This window comes from Pangasianodon hypophthalmus, chromosome 13 (genome assembly GCF_027358585.1).
Source record: "Pangasianodon hypophthalmus isolate fPanHyp1 chromosome 13, fPanHyp1.pri, whole genome shotgun sequence".
Taxonomy (NCBI): domain Eukaryota; kingdom Metazoa; phylum Chordata; class Actinopteri; order Siluriformes; family Pangasiidae; genus Pangasianodon; species Pangasianodon hypophthalmus.
Genome location: NC_069722.1, coordinates 6,643,504 through 6,665,548, shown reverse-complemented (window position 1 = coordinate 6,665,548; position 22,045 = coordinate 6,643,504). Strand labels below are relative to the sequence as shown.

Below are 22,045 nucleotides of genomic sequence, written 5' to 3'. Positions count from 1 at the left end.
GCTGTGCGTAACGATTCCCTTAAATATGAACAATACTAGTTCAGTTTAACGAACCATGAACATCAACATTCATGTACATAAACAATGTTAAGTCAGAAAAAAGGTACTGAACTGTACTTTTCCTTGGGATGGTAACCTAAAGAGTACATCTTTTCTACTTTTAGGACATAGCAGCTTTTAAAATACATACTTTCTCTCTCTTTTTGTCTCTCTCTCTCTCAGGAGCGACAGCATGCTGGACGGCGATGGCGACTTTGATCTGGACGACACCATGGATGTAGCAAGGCACGTGGAAGAGCTGCTCCGCCGACCAATGGAGGGCCAGTGGAGCGGCCAGCAGTCGTGACCTCGCGACCTCTGACCTCTCTCCCTTAATGAAGGCTTATTCCATTCATCTCTCCTTCCTTTTCCCTTCCCTTCATTTCATCCCTAATGTGAAAAGCTCAGCGGATGTGGTTGCTTCTAATTTTATTTTGGTCTCTTTTTTTTATTATTTCTCCTCTTTCCTCTTTCATTGTTGTTTTTTTTTCTCCGCATGTGAGCTGAATGCACATGCGTGAAAGAGAAATGGAAGAAAAATACTACTAGCTTTCTCTTCAGCTCAATACTACCAAACAGTATTGTGAAAAAAAAAATGTTGTTACACACGTGTTCTTTTTTTTTTGTTTTGTTTTTTTTTTAGTTCTTTTAGTTTTATTGTTTTATTTGAAGTGATATTTTCTGTCAACATCAGAAAGCCCAAAATAGAACTGTACTACTGTAAAAAGGTGTTTTCTTTTCCCAATGTTATTATTTTTGTCTTTTATTTTATACTGTGTCCAGATTTTTATTTTAGGTTTTTTTTTTTTTCTCCCCGAAAGTTCACGTGTACAACCCATTGCACTCTGGAACAAACGCATCTCTTTTTTTTTCGTGGGGGAAGTAAGAAATGAGATCACTGTTACCGTGGCAACGTGAGATCACTGTTGTAATGTATATTCGATACACTAAAAGCGTAATTCAATTGTGGTAGAGCCATTCATAGTCAGCGTGTGTACAAATGTTCCTGAGCAGACTGGACATGCATTCTCAATGCCTGAATATATCAAATACACACACACACACACACACACACACACATCATTCACATCATACACACACAGATGAAAGTAGTATCTGAGAAGTCAGGGTATTTGATGACCCTGAGAAACACACACACACTCACACACACACACACACATACGCACACAGTGCCGTGTTTCTCCCTCTCGCTCTGTTTCTCCAGCTGAATAAGGGTGTGGTGATGTATTTGTGTGTCGGACAAACGCTGTTATAACGCATGCTGTACTCTCTCTTCACCCAGAGCCGCAGGTGAACCACTGCACTTGTTGTCATGGTGACGTATGCTGCTCCGATCCTGTGTCCACTCACCACCCTATATCTATCAAAGTGCAAGAAGTGAACCCGCCCACCCTTACTCTCACTTTTTCTTTTTTCTGCCTGTATGTTCACTATTTGCCCTCGCAAACACACCACACACACGCGCACACACACACATTTATACACTCAGGACAAAGAAGTGCAGTGGATGTATTGTTCAAGCTAAAGGAAGTAACAAAAACGAAGATCTATATTCTATATATATATATATATATATATATATATATATATATATATATATATATATATATATATATATATAAATTTATTTTTCTTTAACATAATTCTATTTTATTACTGTGGAAGCTCTCTCTATGCTCTGTGTACTGTGAATGCAACCCGCAACCTGAACACTTGGTAGTAGAAGCCTCTTGGTGCTGACTGAAACCAGCCATTAAAGGAGCGGTTTGTCATTTTTAGAGCCCTCTACTGCCTGCGAGGTGAAATGCAACTACAGTGACACCATTAACAAATGTCTTTTTCTTCTTCTAAAAAAAAAAACAAAAAACACACGCGCTCTGTTGAAACTATGCATGCAGCTCTGTTTCGTCTGAGATCATTTCCAGGCCAGAAAATGTAAACAACCTGAAATTACAAAAAGAGAAAAAAAGGAAGACTTGATTGCATGCTGATTTATCTTTGCTTAAATGACTCGCTTTCCAAAGGTCTAGAAACATTTTAAAAATTACAAACTGCACCTTTAAGTGAGGAAAAGAGCGAAGTCAGCATCAGAGTGATTTTTTCTACCAACACTGCGATGTCGCTTTTACTCCTCAGCCGAGCTGTTGGATGACTAAAAAAAGCCATACAGCGAAAGCGCACTTAGCCACTGTGCTTCATGTGTTTCTTGCAAATGTTCCTAATTAATACAGTTTGATTCATCTTGGTGTACCTTTCAACCTTTTTCCTGCTTATGTGGGAAGTTGTGTGATTTTTCTCCTTCATCCTCGTTTTTTTTTTTAATTATTCTTTTGGTGAGACTGGTCAGTCTCGTCACTCGGTCGTCAGTCTGTCACACTCGTGGTGGCAATGGACATGTGTGTGGGTGTGGGTGCGTCTCTGTGTGGGTGTGTGTGTTGTGTGTGGATGTGTGTTTAACCCACGTCTTGTGAGTGTTCCCATGTTTTTTGTTCGGTTGTAGTGCTTGGATATGTGTTTTAAAAGAAGAACAATTGAAAATAAAGTTTTATAAATAATTTAAACTGTACCATAAGTTTACGTCTGTGTTATTTATCTGACAGATCAGTTTAGGGAACGTGTTCATCGTGGATTTTTAGAGTGTTTTAAGCAGCGGTGGCTCGCCTGTAGGAGCAGGTGGGGCACAGTGCCACCATTTATATCAGCTATCTTCATAAAGTCCTCATTCACAACTCCATACAGTTTAAATTCTGTTGAAATATTAATTATCTCTCTTCAGTGAACAAGATTTTTTCAAATTATGATGTCAGATAGACAGAGATGCCAGTATTTACAGTTTAGCCACAGCAATTATGATTTTTTAGGAGACACATGAAAACTATGTTTTTCTGCTTTTTCAGCTAAAGCAGTGGAAAGGCATTTCACTGAAGGGGAAAGGACGGTGACCTGAAAGATGTGTATTAGTTTCTGGTAGTCCAGTGGTTTCACAACTAGGGGTCACTACCCCATGTGGGGTCACTTAATTTACAAATAGGGTTGTGAGAGAAACTTTTGTTTCATTCATTTATTTTACAAATCGGTATTAGAAATATCGATGGCAGATTTTGTGAGCTAATATTTTGAAGTGTTACTGGGAGTCACATTCATACATGCCACATTTAAATTAATAGGATGCATGTTAATTTAGTCTTTTTCACTATCTTTACATGCTGCACTAGTGTAGTTCAGCAATAAAAAACAAATGTCCATCACCTTCCCCCTAAACAAACTAGCTGTGTGATTGTGTGATTGTGTCTCAAATCGCATGTAATATTCAGACAGTTATTGAGTGCAAACACTGACTGGGTTTTCTATTACAATTAGTGTTTGAATTTTAAAAACCACTCATTTAGCATCTGTTTTGCATACAAGCCTTCTGGATTTTCTAGATTAGTAAGTACGTCTGAATGTAAGATCAGAGTTTTCGAACTGAGAAGCAGCCCATGACAACAATCACGATGACAGCAGAAAGTTTTAAAGAGATACAGAGCTCATCGGTGTGTTGTGCATAAAATCACTGAACATTGTCCAGTTTGACAACGGACTGTGATGTTTTGGCCCTGACATGCCATTTGGATGTACATACGATATACAGACGAGTGTGTGAGCAATGCCTCATGCACGGCTGCTACTTCTGCATGAGCATGCCAAGTCATGCGCTGAGTATAAACCAGGCCTCGCCTGCTGTGGATTATTTTCCTATAACAATACATTTCCCACTACACCAGTAAGTCAGTGCACAGAATATTCCTTTGGTTTTTAGTCCTTTACAGTATGCCACACATATGTATGTTACAGACAATAAAATATGTCATTGTTACAGTAGTGCTATATTATAAATCTGGAATAAAAAAATGTAGGGTGATCAAGACTTGAGGTCACAAAAAAGTATTAATGTCCATTTGGGATTGTTTGCTCAAAAAAGTTTTGGAACCACTGAGCTACAAATAAGCTACAATTTTTTTCTTATTATGTACAACATCTGACATGCACTGGACTGCAGAGCAGACATGTTCATTTTTGTTCAAATAAAATGCATAAAGTAAGCTTATAAACTTAGCTGGCTGCTTATAAATTCAATAATTTCTGCAAACTGCAGTTACATATTAATTATGTATTAATAATAGTAATAATAATAGTGCTATAGTTATTAGTTTTTGCTGTTAGCTGGACTTGGGTTTGAGGCAAAGTCCTGTTTTTTCTCTCTGCCTGCTTGGATTTTCTTTTTAGCGCCTCTGGATAAAGATATTTAGCTCTGCATTACACACAGTGTTAAAGGGCAAGTTGGTGCATGGTGTAATAATGTCACAGTGCATCAGCTTGGCTGTATTAACATTGATAATGACATAGCCAGAGCTGTTTATCATAAATGATATTAGTGTATTGCAGATTTTCATGTAATGACTAGTAGTACACTGATATCATTTATGATGCATCTGATATCACCCAGTAGTCTGTTAGTGTATCATTCATACTGACACCCACCCAGTCTGTGTGAATCTCACTGAATTTATTCATTCTATCTGACATTTTAATAAGGATAGCAGAGATAACAGGTATTACCAATAATCCTCAAGAACACAGTTCAAATGCTAGGTATTTTCCAGTGGTGTGTTTTGTGCCAGTCATCACTCCAGTGTGTTTCTGCCCTCTGCTGAGCAGTGTGTGTAAGCACAAGAGCAACCATGACCATGCTCACTGCACAAACAAATATGGATAGCATGCAATTATGTCAGAATAGAAATTTTCATTTCTGTTCTAACTGTTAATGAAACACCAACTGTTAATGGTGATTTATGCCATCATCAGTATTTCTGGAAAACTTTTTCATCCACAGATAAATGCTGGCACTGTGTTTCTCCCTCTCTCTCTCTCTCTCTCTCTCTCTCACACACACACACACACACATCATTCACATCATAGACATACACAGATGAGAAAGAAGTATCTGAAAAGTCAGGGTATTTGATAACCCTGAAAACACACACACACACACACACACACACACAGTGCTGGTTCTCTCCCTCTCACTCTGTTTCTCCAGCTGAATAAGGATGTGCTCTGTCTCTTTAATTTCTCTCCCCTCATCTGATCTGTGACAGTAATCTGGATTCAGATTCATTTCATTTCAACCACTTGAACACAGGAACTCAATTCCTGGTACAATTCTGCTCACATATCTACAAATTTTTCAAAGCAAGGCCTTCTGTAGTCTTGTTTATGAATGAGCTACAGGATTAATAGCAGCACACCACCAGGTAACAATCATGAAATAGTTTTAATTGTTAACCTGCAAAACTATATACAATTTTAAGAGGGGGGAAAAGGTTCCATGTAGTACCTCAAAGGGTTATTTGGTTTCTCTCTCTGAAGAAACCCTTAAAGGTTCTCTGTCCTCAAGTAGAATTCACTTTAAAAAGCTAGAACCATTAACCAATAGGAGTTGATTATTTGCCTAAAACAATCGCATCCCAAAGTGTTTATTCCTCTTATACTGCAACAATTACAACCTTTCATGTATTAACGTATTACAATGTCGTATTTTTTCACTGTTTATAGTTACATTTAAAGTTGTGGAAAGTCTGCAATGTGAGTTAGTTCCTGTTTTATCTCTAACAGCTATAAGCAGTCATTTATTCACTGGACTCCCTTGTTTTTATCTCTTTTGAAGCTAATAAGTCAAAGAAAATGCAGCTTGTCATGTTAACAAGAACCCAGAAAGTCGTCTGTCCTGAACACTTTCCCATGTTGGAAAACTTCCTGACCTTTACAAACCACTAACACTGGAGACTCCTTCCACAAATATTAAATAAACTATTCTTTACAGAAAATGTCATATCAATGAATGACTCAATTATACCATTTTCTTTGTTAATTAACAGCATGTTTTTTTTTAAAAAAAATAAGTTTATTGTGAGCCTTAGATTATGTAGATCACCCGCCGTACAATTCCCTGTGTAAGTTGTTACCATAGAAACAATATTGTATTAGACCGAGTGCATTAATATAAAATTGTTAGTTTAATTACAGCCAGCACTATTGTTAGATCTGCTGTTATAGAAAATTAATCAACACCTTCAGACCAGACAGAAGTGAGAATTCCCCAGCACTGTGTATAGTTTTATAAATTAGTTCTTATAGAAAGAAGTCGTCTTTGGTCATGGCACCATTTGCATATTTATAAATTATTATAATTTATATCGAGATCACAGATAAAATGAAGCATCGATAGTGAGTAGACTATGAAGGAGACAGTTATAGATGGAATAACTCACTTTTATTATTATTATATATAGCAATAAAGTGATTGGTCATTGGGAACAATGGAACAAGGAACAATGTCTTTAGGAACAGTGGAGATCGGTGACTGGTCACTGGCAAAAATGGTGATCAGTAAATGGTCACTGAGAACAACTGGTCCTTAGGTACAATAGTGATCAGTGATTGGTCCTTAGGTACAATAGTGATCAGTGATTGGTCTTTAGGAACAATGGTGATCATTCATTGGTCTTTAGGAACAGTGGTGATCAGTGATTGGTCTTTAGGAACAATGGTGATCATTCATTGGTCTTTAGGAACAGTGGTGATCAGTGATTGGTCTTTAGGAGCAATAGTGATCAGTGATTGGTCTTTAGAAACAGTAGTGATCAGTGATTGGTCTTTAGGAACAGTGGTGATCAGTGATTGGTCTTTAGGAACAGTGGCGATCAGTGATTGGTCTTTAGGAGCAATAGTGATCAGTGATTGGTCTTTAGGAGCAATAGTGATCAGTGATTGGTCTTTAGGAGCAGTAGTGATCAGTGATTGGTCTTTAGAAACAGTAGTGATCAGTGATTGGTTGTTAGGCCCTGGTGATGTACAGGGGTCCAAGGAATGAATCAAACACCTCTGCTTTAAATCAGGCGAACACAGATTTGCAATGTTGTGGCAAGTTTCCTCATTAAAAAAATGACATTTTTGTAAAAAATTTGCATGAAGTTATGAATTTTGGACACCTGACTTCAAGAATATAGAGTATTTTACCCGAGACCTTTCAGTTACGTTTACTAAATCATTGACCCACCATCGTCCTCCCATGTCCAGGCCTCTTTGAGGATTATCCACAACTACACAACTACTTTTACACACATACATGCTGACACTGTGTGTTTCTCTCTCTCTCTCACACACACACACACATGCTCTCTCTCTTTAACTTCTATCACCTCATCAGATCTGTGACAGTAGTCTGGACAGTAGTCTTATCCACAACTACATCAAATGTTCACTCGTGTAAGTCAGTAGGCCAAATCTGTTTATACATAATTCATTGCATGATCTCATCTGAGCCGAAATTAGAGCTGGATCACTGGGTGTGTTCTCTGAACACCGAATCATCTGCTGAATGGCTTTAATGACTGGATGAAAAGCCTAAACTCACCTCATAAGATAAAACAGATTTTTTAAAAGCGAGCAGTCTTACATCAGTAAAATGAAGGAAGGAAACCATACAAAATAATACTGGACTAGAATAATAAAATGTATGCCTCAGACTGTAACAAAAGTTAAAGGAACAGCGTGTCATTTTTAGAGACTCAGTGAAATAAGTTGTAGCTGCATTGAGAACACTGACAAGCCAAATCCATTTCCTGAACCTGAAACAAACTCCACAACTACTGTTACTCCTTCAGCTGAAATGATGTATGGCTTTTAAGGGAAAAAATGTTTAAACAGAAGCCTGAAATGAAGAAAGAGCCACCAGATGATAACAATATTTCACCAAATATGATTCATTAAAATTTGGTTTGTCAAAATTTAGGTTTGTACTAGTCTCAAATGGACAATAGAATGGCATATACAGTGTAGGAATACTTACAAACAAACTGATGCAGGCAGAAATGTGTGTAATTAACTACTGGTAGTAGTAAAACAACAACAAAAAAATACTGAAGTATCATTAAAGATAGTATCATTCAAAAATACTCAAGTATCATTAAGAACTGCAGTACATATCCCCATGTGCTGATGTTTGAAAAAAGGGCATATAATCATTTGCTTTTCACCAGTAGAGGCCACTGAAACACTGAAACTGATATTTCCCTAAATGGCTTGAATACTAGAATGTCTGCTGGTACCTAAACCTCACACACACTTTTTTTTTTTTTTTTGGTGGGGGACTTCCACTGGCATAATGATTACTGCAGCTAATTAATTCAGTGCCTTCTTTTGTCGCTTTTAGCTTTTAAAATAAAAGCTATAAAGCACTGTATTTTATGAGGACCAGGTGATTTTTAAGGACATTTGGTCCTTTGTGGTCCAGGAGATGGATAAAAAAAACTAATTCCTTTTCCTACAATCTCAAAATCGCTGCATACTTCTATTCAGTGGGATATGCCACACACACACACACACACACACACACACACACACACACATGCTTGTCTTACTGTCCTTGTGAGGACCTTCTACTGACATTATTAATACAGCTAAATAATGTGATCATACTAAAATGAAATCTTTTGGCTTTTCATTTGTCTTTGTTCAAAATAGATCAAATAGATCAAATTAAAGCTTATGGGGGAAAATATCTTCACAAGGACAAATCTGTCTGACATTCCTATCCTTGTGGTGACATTTGGTCTCCACCAAGATATAGAAACACACACACACACACTGCCTAAATGCCTATTTCAGCAGTTAAGTTGCTTTGAACTTGCTTTGCTTTCGATTCCTCATTTCATTATAATCATATGACAGTTACAGGAAATCACACCCTTTCCCACTAAAGCTCTCTAAAATTTTCTGTTTTTTTGGTACTATAATTTTTGCATGCCGTTAGTATTTTATAATAAAAATGTCTCATAATGAAGATTCAATGTTAGTTTAGGATCACAGTAGTTACTAAATCAAAACTACACAATTGTTTTTTCAGTTTTTAGATTCTGAGCTCACGTCTTCAAAACTCTCTCACACAATCAACACAATGTGCTAAATTATCAGTATTTTTCCACTAAAAAAAAACCAAAACAAACAGTTGTATTCTCACACCCATTTCCAAATGAGTTGCATTACCTTTGTCAGAACATTTTACATATCAAGTGGACAGCAGTTAGCTTAGTGACAAATACTACAAACTACACACAAATCTCTGAAAATGATAATGCTATGAGAGAGGGTGAGAAAAGAAGAAGCATGTTGAAAACATGAGCTTGGTAGCAAATAATGCTTGTCTGAAACTATTAAAAAAAAACATGATATTGTGCATGTTACAATAAGGTCATAATCAGAAGAGATCCAACATTACACACAGTAGAAGGGTGTCACACCTCCATATACAGGATATCAACTGAAATGTGAACATGTGACTTACAGTAAGAGAATAAACACCCAGAACTGTTCAACCGCTCTCTCTCTCTCTCTCTCTCTCTCTCTCTCTCTCCACTTTATTAGGAACACCTGTACACCTGCACATTCATGCAGTTATCTAATCAGCCAATCATGTGGCAGCAGCACAATGCAAAACATCATGCAGATACAGGTCAAGAGCTTCAGTTAATGTTCCCATCACACATCAGAATGAAGAAAAAGTGTGATCTCTGTGACTTTGATTGTGGCATGGCATATTGGTGCCGGATTGGCTGGTTTGAATATTTCAGAAACTGCTGGGATTTTCACACACAACAGTCTCTAAAGTTTACACAGAATGGTGCAAAATGTTCCATGATACCACTGATTGCTTAATACTAAGTAAGTTACTCATTTTCAAAGCAGTATCAGTACAACAAAACATTACTCCTACTCAGAAAAGATGGTATCGATTCATCCTTAGTGATAATAATACCATACTTCAAACATAATCCATGATGTATGTGCAAGACTGTTACTGAAACCTATTTACCCTGCTGAAAGGTCATATGATAAAGAGAAACGATAATACAGTATATTTATGCGCTGTATATATATGCAGAATCATGATCTGGAGTCTGGAGGCTGTTCTGTGTAAATTATATAAACAAAGATTTGTGCAGTTGGCATCACAATACCCAGTGTAATTACTGGAAATCCACCCACTGGTGCAGTTTCAGTAGCAGCAGATTCCGTTTGCAGGTTTCATTAGCTGCTATAAGGAGGCACATGTGGCTTTTCCTCTCTCAACATCTGTGTCGAGCAGACACCTGCTTTATATCTGTGCCGGTGCCCACTAGAGCTTTAAAACTTTTTTTTAGAGCTTTTTAAAAAAATGTTCTAAATGGGAAAAAGTATGGATATTCTGTAATATAAAAACCAAAGTTCTGAATGTTTTAAACCATTCTTTTATTCTCTGGACTAATCTACTGTCTTCCATGAACATCACTTTTCACGTGTCCCAATTTCATGATTCTGTTAATGGTCTTTAGGAAAAAAGAAAGAAAGTCTGGAAAATTTAAATCAAACTGAAAAATATCAGAAACTCAGTTTGTTTTTTCGTGATAAAAAGGCAAGGACTGTGTGTTACTGCATCAAAGAATATAACAGCCTATCAGCTTCCTGCATGCAGTTGAAGAAGGTGTGTATGTCTGTGTGTGTGTGTGTGTGTGTGTGTGTGTGTGTGTAGGTTTGGGGAAGTTTGCTTATCAATTTATTGTATCTGGAGTAGGTGTTTCTGTTATTTAAGAGTTGTGTAGGTTTCCTTTCAACTTCATGGGGAATAAAACTCTTGTGCCGTGGTGTTACAGGAAATGATGAGGTGGTGTGAAATATTTTATACCCTTTATCCCACATCAATTTGGCACCAATTCCAATTTTCTTCAACTAAAAACAATGTCATATGTGTTATATGTTTATAGCTACATTTAATGTTGTGGAACAGCCGTGAAACAAATCAGATCCTGTTATCACTTATGTTACAGCAGCTATAAATGTAGAGCATCTACCATACCTGTGTAGGATGTTACTATAGAAACAATAACATATTAGAAGGAGTGCATTCAAATTAACTTTGAATTATAGCCAGAATACTGTCAGAGCTGCTGGTATGGAAAATGAATCAACACCTTCTGACCAATCAGAATCCAGAATTCACCAGCGCTGTATTATAACATTTTATATAAATATTAATAATAAAAGTATTTTTGTACAGGATATTTTGTTTAAGAATTCAACAATTGAACTTGCAGTATATTCCACTTTGACATAATAATAATAATAATATTATTATTATTATTATTATTATTATTATTATTATGTTTAAGACAAAGATTTTCACCATCACTTTCTCACCTATTATTCACAAATATAAAACAAACCAGTGATTTTTAAAAATTTATTTTTAACTATAGATTACAGATTATAGATTAACTATATGATTTTTAACTATAGAAATATAGAAATATAGATATAGCCAAATTATACTAGAGATTACACTAGAGAGCAACAAGGCAACAGATGATCATTTCATTTTCTTCAGACACAACACTCAGGCAAGATTTCAGTGACAGCACCCCATGATAACCGACATATGAGTTCAGATTTTCTCAGTTTTATGCAAATTAGATATGACCTGTTAAAGACTATTCAAACGGTTCACTTGAATGATTTCTTGGACCTGGTGTGCATAGTACAACTTTTTTCATTCCGCCATTCACAACTTTAGTTCCTACCTGCAGTTAGTTTGTATGTACTCCTTGACTTATATACAAAATATAAGAAAAAGATATAACTTATAACAGTTATATATCTTATAACTGTGCTTTCATCTTATCCTGCTAAATTTGGCCCCTAATTAAATGTGAATAGAGACATTACAAAGAAAAATAAGGCCTGGAAAGATGTAGCAGAGGTCGTTTGTTTCTTTAGAGAGTGTTTATAGCTAGTACAGTTAGCTTGTGCTGATCTGCTAATCTGCTAGGAGCTAATACTAAGCCTGGCACATAATATGTAAATCAACCAAACAATTTCACACTGAATAGTGTGTTGTTTACTTTGTGTTTAACTAGTTAGAAGAAAATAAATTGATATATAGACATATAGGGGTGACTGTGGTGGGTGTATATAGCTAGTACAGGCAGCTTGCGCTGGTAATTGCTAACAAGGCTAATATGAAGCCTGGAGTGTAACATACACCAAACAACCATTATTTATTTATTTATTTTTTTTACACTTTTTTCACTTTATTAATGTTAGAATTCATAAATACATTAGAGGAAAATAAATCATCTACTGTAGTAAATCATGTGCTGTAGGCTACATTTTGGACACAAGTCTTTCTCATCAGAGCTACAAACTCATGATAAATGCTACACACACACAAGAGACAAGAGACAAATGTCCCCTTCCCCCTGCCAAATCCACACCTATGGTCCATTTTTGTGGATTTTGATGACTTTGAGCTGTTTTTAAAACATCAGCACATTCAGACATCTCCTTGTGTTGCTACGTTACTAATACATGTCCCAATTCACCTTCAGACGCACAACCTGCTTGGGCTTGATCTCAATGACTAATGACTAATCGCCACTAATGACTCTACTCAGTGGTTGATTTCCCTGCACTGAAATTGCTTTGTTAGATTGATTAGTCCTGTCTGCTGTTAGACTCTGTAAGATTGCTCTGTGCTGCTGTTAATGAGCCTGGTCTGAGTTCTGTTACTCTTGTCTGGTCAGATTGACTCTTATTCAGAGCAGCCTGGCCATGATGATTCATGCAGTAATGGTTACTCATGCAGGAGGACACATGACTCCTCTCATACCAACACTGCCTAATGTGATTTGGCTGCTCTGCAGAATAGAAATGGACTGGATAAGGTTTCACTTGTTCTGTCTCTCTCCTGTAACTGGCTGCGTGTGCGTGCATTGTGTGTCTGTATATCTGTCTGCATGTCGATTTTATTCCAAATGTGAATGTATAACTGTGTGTGTGTGTGTGTGTGTGTTTGTGTGTAGGAAAACCCAGCTATATAATACAAATATAACTTTAAGATCTTTAGTATTTCCTTTTCCTTTTCTTGTCTGATTTTTGTCATTACTTATTTCTTATTTGAGTCTTTTAATTATCACCTTTCACTGTGCAGAAATGTGGCTGTGCTTAAAAGTGATGTATAAATAAAGGTGATCACTTTGATTCAGCAATTTCTTTAAAGAAGAGATTTTGATGTTGGACACAAGATGGCGCTTATTTCTTCTCTTTTCTTCTCTTTTCATTAACTGGGAAAAAGTCCTCTCAGACTTAAATCCAACACATCTTATAAAAATGAATGAAGTGAACAAAATTATTCTCATTATGAGATATGAAAACAAATTTTTAGAAACGAAGATTATTTAAGTCTATTTATAGTCATTTTACTAATTTCATGCTTGAAGTTTGGTGTCTATCTATCTATCTATCTATCTAGTTTTTTTTTTTTTTTTTCCAGAAATAAATATTTTTATTAAGAAGAAGAAGAAGAAGAAGAAGCTTTTGTCACATGTATATTACATCACAGTGAAATTCTTTTCTTCACATATCTCAGCTTTTTAGGAAGCTGGGCTCAGGGCACAGGTTCAGCCATGATACAGTACCCCTGGAGCAGAGAGGGTTAAGGGCCTTGCTCAAGGGCTCAACAGTGGCAGTTTGGCAGTGCTGGGGCTTGAACCCCTGACTTTCTGACCAGTAACCCAGAGCCTTAACCAAAATATATTAAGCAAAATATCTGCAAATAAAAAAGAATAAGACATTTTCAAGCTTTTCAGATTTGTACAATAGTATTCTTGTGTAATCTTAAATAATCATATATTTATTTTAGAATAATCTCATGATGACATATTAATTATACATTGTTGCAGTGTACTCATCTAATCAGTGGACATTTTCCACTAAATTCACATGGTCCCAAACACTGCTCCATGGTTCTGGTGCTGGTCCTGGTGTTCACATCAACAACACATTTTAATATTTAACCAGCTCCAGATACACCTGATTCAGCTTATTACCAAATCCTCTATGAGATCATAATGAGTTTATATTAGAGCTGGAAAACACAATAAAATGCTAATTTATATATTTTAAAATTGCTAATTTATTTTTTTAATTGTATACTCAAATAGTGTTGGGATTTATGAATTAATGTATTTAACCAGCCAAGAGCTGTTAGGTATCTGAGGTCTGTTCCTTTACTTTTGTACTGGAGCTACAAAGCTAATATTGTTAAGCACTGAGTGAAGACTAAAGCTAAATACTGTGCAAACTGGTTGCTAAAATCATCACACACACACACACACATCGCAAATCATTTTGTTGAATTGCTCAGTGGTTTCTGATACTGTCTGATTTATGAGAATGGACAAAAGAGTGATATGTTATATAGATTTCTGAAGGTTTTGTAGATTGTGTGGTAGAAGCGATTTCGATGATAATACTGTATAATCAGTTGTATGGTCATTTTTTATACACAATCTTAATCTGATTGTGCTATTTTATGAAAATAGCCCTTATGTATTAGTGAGCCAGATTATGAATTCTAGGTGAGTGTGTGATTAGATTTCGATTAGATTACAGCTTTATAAACATTCTCGTCCAGTTGCTCCTCTTTTGTGACATATTGATATAGACCATATTTTATATATAAAATATATATATCTTATAGTTCATATAGATCACTTAGTTTTATAGTTTTTGACTATTATATATAAATTATTATTTAATTGATTAATTCTTTTTATTTATTTATTTATTTATTTATTATAAATCCTTTAACGTCCCCCCCCCCCCCCCCCCCCCCCCCAAAAAAAAAAAAAAACTATATAAAATATAACTGCATAAAAGGACATATAAAATATGATGTAACTTAATTTTTAAGGAAGGCTTGTCTTGAAATTTGTTGTCATTGTTGTTGCCCTTTCAGCTAAATGAGATTTTAGCATTTTAGCATTAGAGTCAAGGAGCGCACGTACATGATCTGCAGTTCCAGTTCCAGTTCCAGCTCTAGTTTTGCAGTTCCTGTTGGCTTGAATACTACTGAAAGAGACATCAAAAAAATTAAAGACGTATGCAGTACTTACAATTCCAGGCTACACCTCGGTATAAAACATGTAGTAATGTACTGCTACTGACTCTGCCGAGGAACTGCTGGTGAGATGCAAATGTAGGCCAATGGCACAGTGGAAACAAAATAAAACTCATTTAATTTATCACTTACTTTCTTACCATCATTCTCTTGACATTGCAGCACCGTTTGCTTTATTACCTCTGGCTGTTATCATGGCTTTAAAATCTTCATAACCTTCAAACAGTAAGCTCCTTCTCTCACTATTCATTAGCTGATTTTCATCACTGATTTGTATTTTTTCCTTTATATCCATTGACAAATCAGGCCCTGCTTCTAATTCTGAGTGTAGCTACAAGTGTAAAGACAGGTTGGTAACTGCATTTATGATTTCTTTCTTTCTTTTTTTAAAAATCTTTTAAGTGCATTGCTCTACTGGGTTCATATCGTGTTTCCTCCATATACCAAACATGGTAAAGAGAAAAGTAGTAGCCATTTTGTTCAAAACAACTTCTATTGTCTGCCCTTTTGTGTCATTTGTACTTGATTGGACAATCAATCTTCTTTTATTTTCTCCTCCAAAGGCATTTTTGGGAAAAAAAAAAGGATGATAGAGTGATAGAGTAAATGATCCACCTCATCATGTGTGTAATTCATGTTCATTACACACATGATGGCATTTCACATGCACCTTCTCAATCACTGCTGATGACATGTTATGGATGTGTCAGTGAAGTGGGCTGAAAAATATCCGCCCAGATGGAGATCAAATTTAGGAGGCATTACAGTCTGTGGAATCACCTGACACGGCTGTCACTCACAAACTGCATGAATCTACAGTCTGGGCTAGAAGAAATCAGCCCCAGCCTCACTTCTTCATACCATTCTGTGCATTTTTTGACTGCTGATGGTGCTGTTACACCTGATTCCACAATAAGTCCAAAATAATCCACTTTAAGACATTTGTTAACAGATCTGATGTGGATGCCAAAAATGAAACCTTATATGACATGACAGCTGGCCTCAGAGATGCTAGTTAGCTAGCATCAGTCAATATGACATGAAAAGCAATGATGACCAGCTTTATCATTCATACTGCAGCAAAAAACCTAAATATAGTGATTTAATTCAGTGTTATATGGATTATCATATGTCTATCTATTAGATATTCCCAAAATCCATCAGAATCAATAGTAGTGGAGCGAGCACTCTCTCTCTCTGTTGCTTTTTTTTTTTTTCACTGTTAAGCAATGTTAACTGCATCTTACTAAGGGGATGCCCTGTTATAGTGATGTTAATTGAAAGCATCACTTTTTCAGTGTACTTAGCTACTTTTTTTTCAGTAGCTTGTAGTGTAGCTAGCTACAAAGCTTGACATGTTACCACTGTAAAGAAGCTTCCTGAACATTGATACAGTGGCACGTAAATAACATTTATTCCAGTGTTTAAAAGTGTATTACTCTAATTCCATCCGTTCTCTGTACTGCTTACATAGCCTGGAGCCTATCCCAGGACACTCAGGGCACAAGGTGGGGGACATCCTGGACAAGGTGCCAACCCATCACAGAGCACAAACACACATTCACACACGACAGACAATTTGGAAGAGCCAATCAGCTTACAACACATGTCCTTGGACTGGGGGAGGAAACTAGAGCACCTAGAGGAAACCCCTGAAGCATGGGGAGGAGGGATCTGAACCCCCAGCTCCGGAGGTGTGATGCAACAGTGTTAACCACTAAACCACCATGCCACAGTATTACCTTTATATATATATATATATACAATTTGTTGTAAACTTACTGTAAATTGAACAAAACACAATGCAATAGGCTATAATGTTGATAATATGTAGGCTAAGTAGGAACAGAATGTTCGTTTAGTTGGAGATGGATGATTCCGTGTAGCAGCTCTGATCTACCGGAAACACGGAAACTGCGGCTGTAATAAACTGCTGTATGGGCGCGTGCTGCCACAGAGACGCCTAATCGCGGCGCGAGCGCCATCTGCGTGTGTGTTTGTGTGTGTGTTTGTGTGTATGTGTGTGTGTTCATCTGTTCACGAGAGAGAGAGACAGAGAGAGAGAGAGAGAGAGAGCAGCAGCAGAAGAAGAGTTTCAATCAGTTTACACACATCGCCTTCATGGATGTATGAGATCTCCGTCACGCGCAGAGGCGGTTTTCGGTTCCAGAGGGAGTTTGTTTTTCCGCACCGGCTTCCCGAAAGGCTGCACGCGAAAGCTCGCCCCCCCACCCATCACCACCACCACCACCACCTTGTGCACAATGCGCGGTGTGTGTGTCGGTGTTGGTGTGTGTAGCTGAGGGCGGACCACCATGGCCGAGCCGGAGGCTATGGACACGGCGAGACCCGCGCGAGACTTTCCCTCCGCTGCGCCGCGTGAGAGCGATGCCGCTGCTGCTGCTGCTGCGGGCACGCGCGCGTTCCTCAACCCGGCCACTGCTGCTGTCCTCACCGGAGGACCCGGAGCGCGCGGAGCCGAGGCGGTGCACAGTAACGGCGGACACCGGAGCCGCGACAGCTCGGCGGAGAGGAGCCAAGGAGCCGGGAACGCACCTTGCGGCATCATGAAGGTTAGTGACTCGCTGTCGGTTTAATTTTTGTGCTGTTTTAGTTGCGGAAACGGACTTTGCCACGCTCTGGACTCCTGTTAAGTCATTTGCTTTAGTCTGTGTTGACAATCAGCGGCTTTGCTTTTAATGCCATTCACACCGGCAACAACTGACAACCTCTGTGGGTCACATTGTCCGCTTCCGGTTTGCGAGCACGAGCGCGTGCCTCTGCTGAGATCTCTTCTATAATCTAGCTCAAGTTCAGGATGCATAACCGTCTCGCGCTCCACCGCACACCAGGTGCAGCACGAAGTTTTGTTAGCAGCGGAACTGATCGTTATCGCGATATTACTGATTATTGCAGCACTGATACTGCAGAAGGCTGCACCATGAAGACTGCTTTGGATCAGTGTTTATGATGTGATGATTATAAATCACAGCCTTCACGTGATTCAGCAAATGCAAGTCGTTTTGTGTGAAAACACTCCCTGGTTCCTGAGCTCACACTGGCCCTGTGGAGTTTTGCAGGTTCTATCCATGTTTACATGTGTGTCCTCTGGGTTCTCCGGTTTCCTCCCACCTCCCAAAAACATGCAGCTAGGTGGACTGACTAGGCTACATTGCCCCTAGGAGTGAAAGTGTGTGTGTGTGTGTGTGTTTGTGTGTGTGTGTGATGTACAGGCATCCCATCCTTGGTGAATTCTCTGACCTTGAGCCCAGTGTCCCGGGATAGACTCCAGATTCTCCACGACTCTGACCGGTTTTGCAATTTCTACAGTAGCCTCTTGCTAACTTTGAGGACAAAAATAGAATTTTAAGAATCAGTAAAGACATGTCCAGCTATTTATTCACAGACTGATATTGTGTTCATATCACGCAGCATGTTGCGTTTTAAAGGCAAGACTTAAACGTTTAATGTTAGACGTAAGGCCTGATAATTACAATAGATTTTTTTTTCTCCAGAACCAGAGATTATCTTGTTTGACTGACATAATATGAGTAACAAAAGAGTAGCTATTGGATAATTGATTTGCGTCATCCTGTGTGCAAAATGACACGGCTTTGTTAGGAGAACAAAATCCAATCCATCAGTGGATCAATCAGCTCCATTGATCAGCTGACCCGAGGCTCGAGGAGCTTTGTTGGGCTAATTGAGTTTTGCCAGGATTGCAAGGACAAAGATGTAACTGTGTGGAACAAACAGAGGACACACACACACACACACGCACACACACACACTTGCATTATCCTGCAAGATAAAATATCTTTCACTTTTTCTTCCACTCTCACACTCATTCCCAGCGATTTGCATAGATCTACGATTAAATGTCACAACTTTGGGAAGTCCTGTGTTTTTTAAGACCCTGCAGCATCCACAAACCCCATCCCCTGATCCCGGGTGGGAAATTCTTGTTTTGGAAGAGAGACTTTGTCCATCGGGCTGATCCATTCCGGCTTGCTTAGCAACCGAGACGAAGCAGCGCCTTATTCTGTCACTCGCAGGCTTTATTGAATTCCGCTCTTGGCTGTGTGGGTGTTTTGGCACTGGAGCAAGGGAGCGAGTGACAGGGAAAAGAATTGTGAGTGTTGAAAAGGCTGCTAGGTTTTGTGTTCAAAACCGACGTGATGTGTGTGTGGCACTGAAAACTAATCATGGATTAAAAAAAAAACCCTAATATTTTACTTACAATGCACATCCTTCTTTCTGATTGATTTTTGTTTGTTTTTATATGTTTACCCATGGTAATGTTTCCTTATCACTTATAGGTAGCAATTTAAGCTTTCAACACAAAGGGGGGGGGGGGGGGGGGGGGGGGGGGGGGTAGTGCATTAGCCTTAATGTCCAATAAAATGGCATTTAAGATTCAGCCTTTAATGGAAAATAACTGCTTACATCTAAATAATATGATAGGATACAGATTTTGTTCATCTTATATATAAATTAGAAAATCATTACAAAATATTCTGACAATAAAAAATGGAGTGAGTGATTAAAAGTAGAGCAAGGAAGGAATAAAAAAAACTTTGGGATGTGCTGTTTTAGGAAAATAATCAGTGATGTGGTTGACACCACAAAGTTGATTACGTTCCTATAACAGTACATCATGAAGACTTTTATTCCTCTTATACCCCAGCAATTTACCAGGTTACATTTCTTATTTAATATTTATACATTTCTTCTTATTAAGAATGACACATTAAAATTTTTATCTGTTTATTATTAAATTTATCATCGTGAAACATCCAAGAAACAGGTATTTGTTACACAAGGAACTTAATAACAGGGAGAAGGATTGTGAGGGTTGAACAGGATGCTGGGTTTTGTATTCAAAGCTGACGTGATGTGTGTGGCACTGAAAAATAAACATGGATAAAAAAAAAAGTCTAATATTTTACGTATGATGCACATCCTACCTCATCCCACTGGTCGTCCAGTAAACACTATCGGTTTTTAGAAAATCTGCTTGGAGAAGGTATGCTAAGAATGTAGGCAAGATAAGTTGTCTAAATGCCGTGAGGCCTGGAGCAGTAAATCGGAGCAGTATTACTCTTTGGAAAAGATGTTGTGCTCCTGTTTCTCAGTGCCCAGGACTGTGAAAACATGAATTGCAAAATCACTACTGTTAATTTTTTCCATTTAACCGCTCAGTGTAACATCAGGCATGTGAGCTATGTGTTTTCATGGCCTCTGTTGAAGCTCCTTTCTGTCACTCAGGCTTGCTCAGACAGATCCTCACTCACACATGAGCCTGCAGCTGTGGCTGAGAGAGTGAAGAGGTGGATGAGAGCATGCTCTCCCTTTAACATTTTTCCCTGAACGAGATGAGCCACTCCATCTCACTTCCCTCGCGCACTGCTGAGAGCCAGCATGGTTCACGCCGGGTCTCGGACTACGCCATTCATCTTGCATTCATCGAATTATCAATTTCGGTCTGCGCAATTAGTTAATAACGAAAGAGTAGAATTAATGCCTTCTATTTAGACTCCCGGCTGGGTGGATCTGGAGCTACACATCACATAAACACCATTTCGGGTTAGTGAAATGTATCAGAAGGTGAATTTATTAAATCATAGCTAGTGAAATGAATAGATTTTAAGTAGAGCCTTTAAGTATGGCTTGCCTTTGGCTGAGTAGTAAAAGTGTTGGACTCAGTGGATTGTTAAGGCATGAAATTGAACAGCGCTAAACACGACCCCTTTCCGGGAAGTGGTGGCTAAGTGGTTAAGGCTTTGGGCTACTGATTGAGAGGACATGAGTTCAAATCACAGCACTACTAAGCTGCCATGGCTGGGTCCTTGAGCATGACATTTAACCCACAACTGCTCACTTGTATCCTGTCTCATCTGAAAGCTGCTTTAAGTACAAGCATCAGGCAAACGAGCAAAATGTTCTCAGGTCTCAGTGACATGTCCCTCTTGTCCCTGCAATGTGTTAATCCTGATCTGACTGTCAGCTAATGCATTTCAGGTGACAACAATATGTGCATCTGTCCCTTGATTGTACATATTTACTCAGCACCAAAGTCATACAAAGTTAAATCCACAAAGTAAGAGAGATTTTTTTCGAATGGATGAATGTCCTTAAATCTCATGGGAATTTTAATCATGTAAAAGATTTAGTATTTAAATAATAATGAGTCTATAATTTTACCACCACAGACAGAATGAACATTAACAGTAGCACTACTCTAAAATCACGTCTCTTTTTTCAAGAAAAGAAAAGCACAAGTTGATCATTAACAATTTTTAATTTGTTCCTTATTTCTTATTATTTATTTACCAACATTATTTTTTTTATAACTGATATTTAGCAGGGTTTTTTTTTTTCAATTTCAGCCTTCAACACACTGAAATCTCTATTAGCTTTCTATTCACTATATAGGCTCACTACATAGGAGGTAGTGCAGTATATTCCCAATAAGCTGCCGTTTGTGATTCAGCCATAAGTGCATATGGAAAATGTTAACTGCTTACATGGAATAGTACATTAGGATACATACCACAGTCATTATTTATATTAAATTAGAAAATGAGTACATATTTTTGATATTATACCAAAAAATGGCACGCATTTATTTTCTTTTCCTGCATCAAGTGGCACAAGAGTCGTTATGCAAAACATTTAGAATAGCCAAAAAGTTTAGAAAGTTTAGGAGTCTTAAACACTCAGACAGATTTTTAGCTCTCTAGATTTTTAGATCCTCTGGGCAACATCCAAATCTGCTCAGCTCTATGTGTGGATTTGTCACTTGGGATAAAAGCGTCTCACAAATAAATGAATTCATCTTAACGTGTTCATGAAAAGTGTGTAAATGCTTGTGTTCTAATAGCTGTTTTTCTAGCAATAACCACTGTTATTTATTGATACTAATCACTGCTAATTGCTCAGAATAACCAG

At 37.8% G+C, this 22,045-nt stretch overlaps 2 protein-coding genes across 8 annotated transcripts in view; both read left to right on the top strand.

Moving 5' to 3' along the window:
* Window positions 1–2,626, top strand: part of stat5a (signal transducer and activator of transcription 5a) — an 80,515-nt gene extending 77,889 nt beyond the window's left edge. For all 7 annotated transcript variants that reach the window (XM_053239306.1, XM_026916395.3, XM_053239307.1 and 4 more), the window contains one exon: window positions 223–2,626. In XM_053239306.1, coding sequence (XP_053095281.1) covers window positions 223–346 — 124 coding nt within the window. In that variant the 3' untranslated portion in view covers window positions 347–2,626. The remainder of the gene's footprint in view (window positions 1–222) is intronic.
* Window positions 2,627–16,681: 14,055 nt separating this feature from the next.
* The window catches only part of plcl5 (phospholipase C like 5), a 75,292-nt gene continuing 69,928 nt past the window's right edge, over window positions 16,682–22,045 (top strand). Inside the window, exon 1 of the mRNA XM_026916533.3 lies at window positions 16,682–17,667. Coding sequence (XP_026772334.1) covers window positions 17,410–17,667 — 258 coding nt within the window. The 5' untranslated portion in view covers window positions 16,682–17,409. The remainder of the gene's footprint in view (window positions 17,668–22,045) is intronic.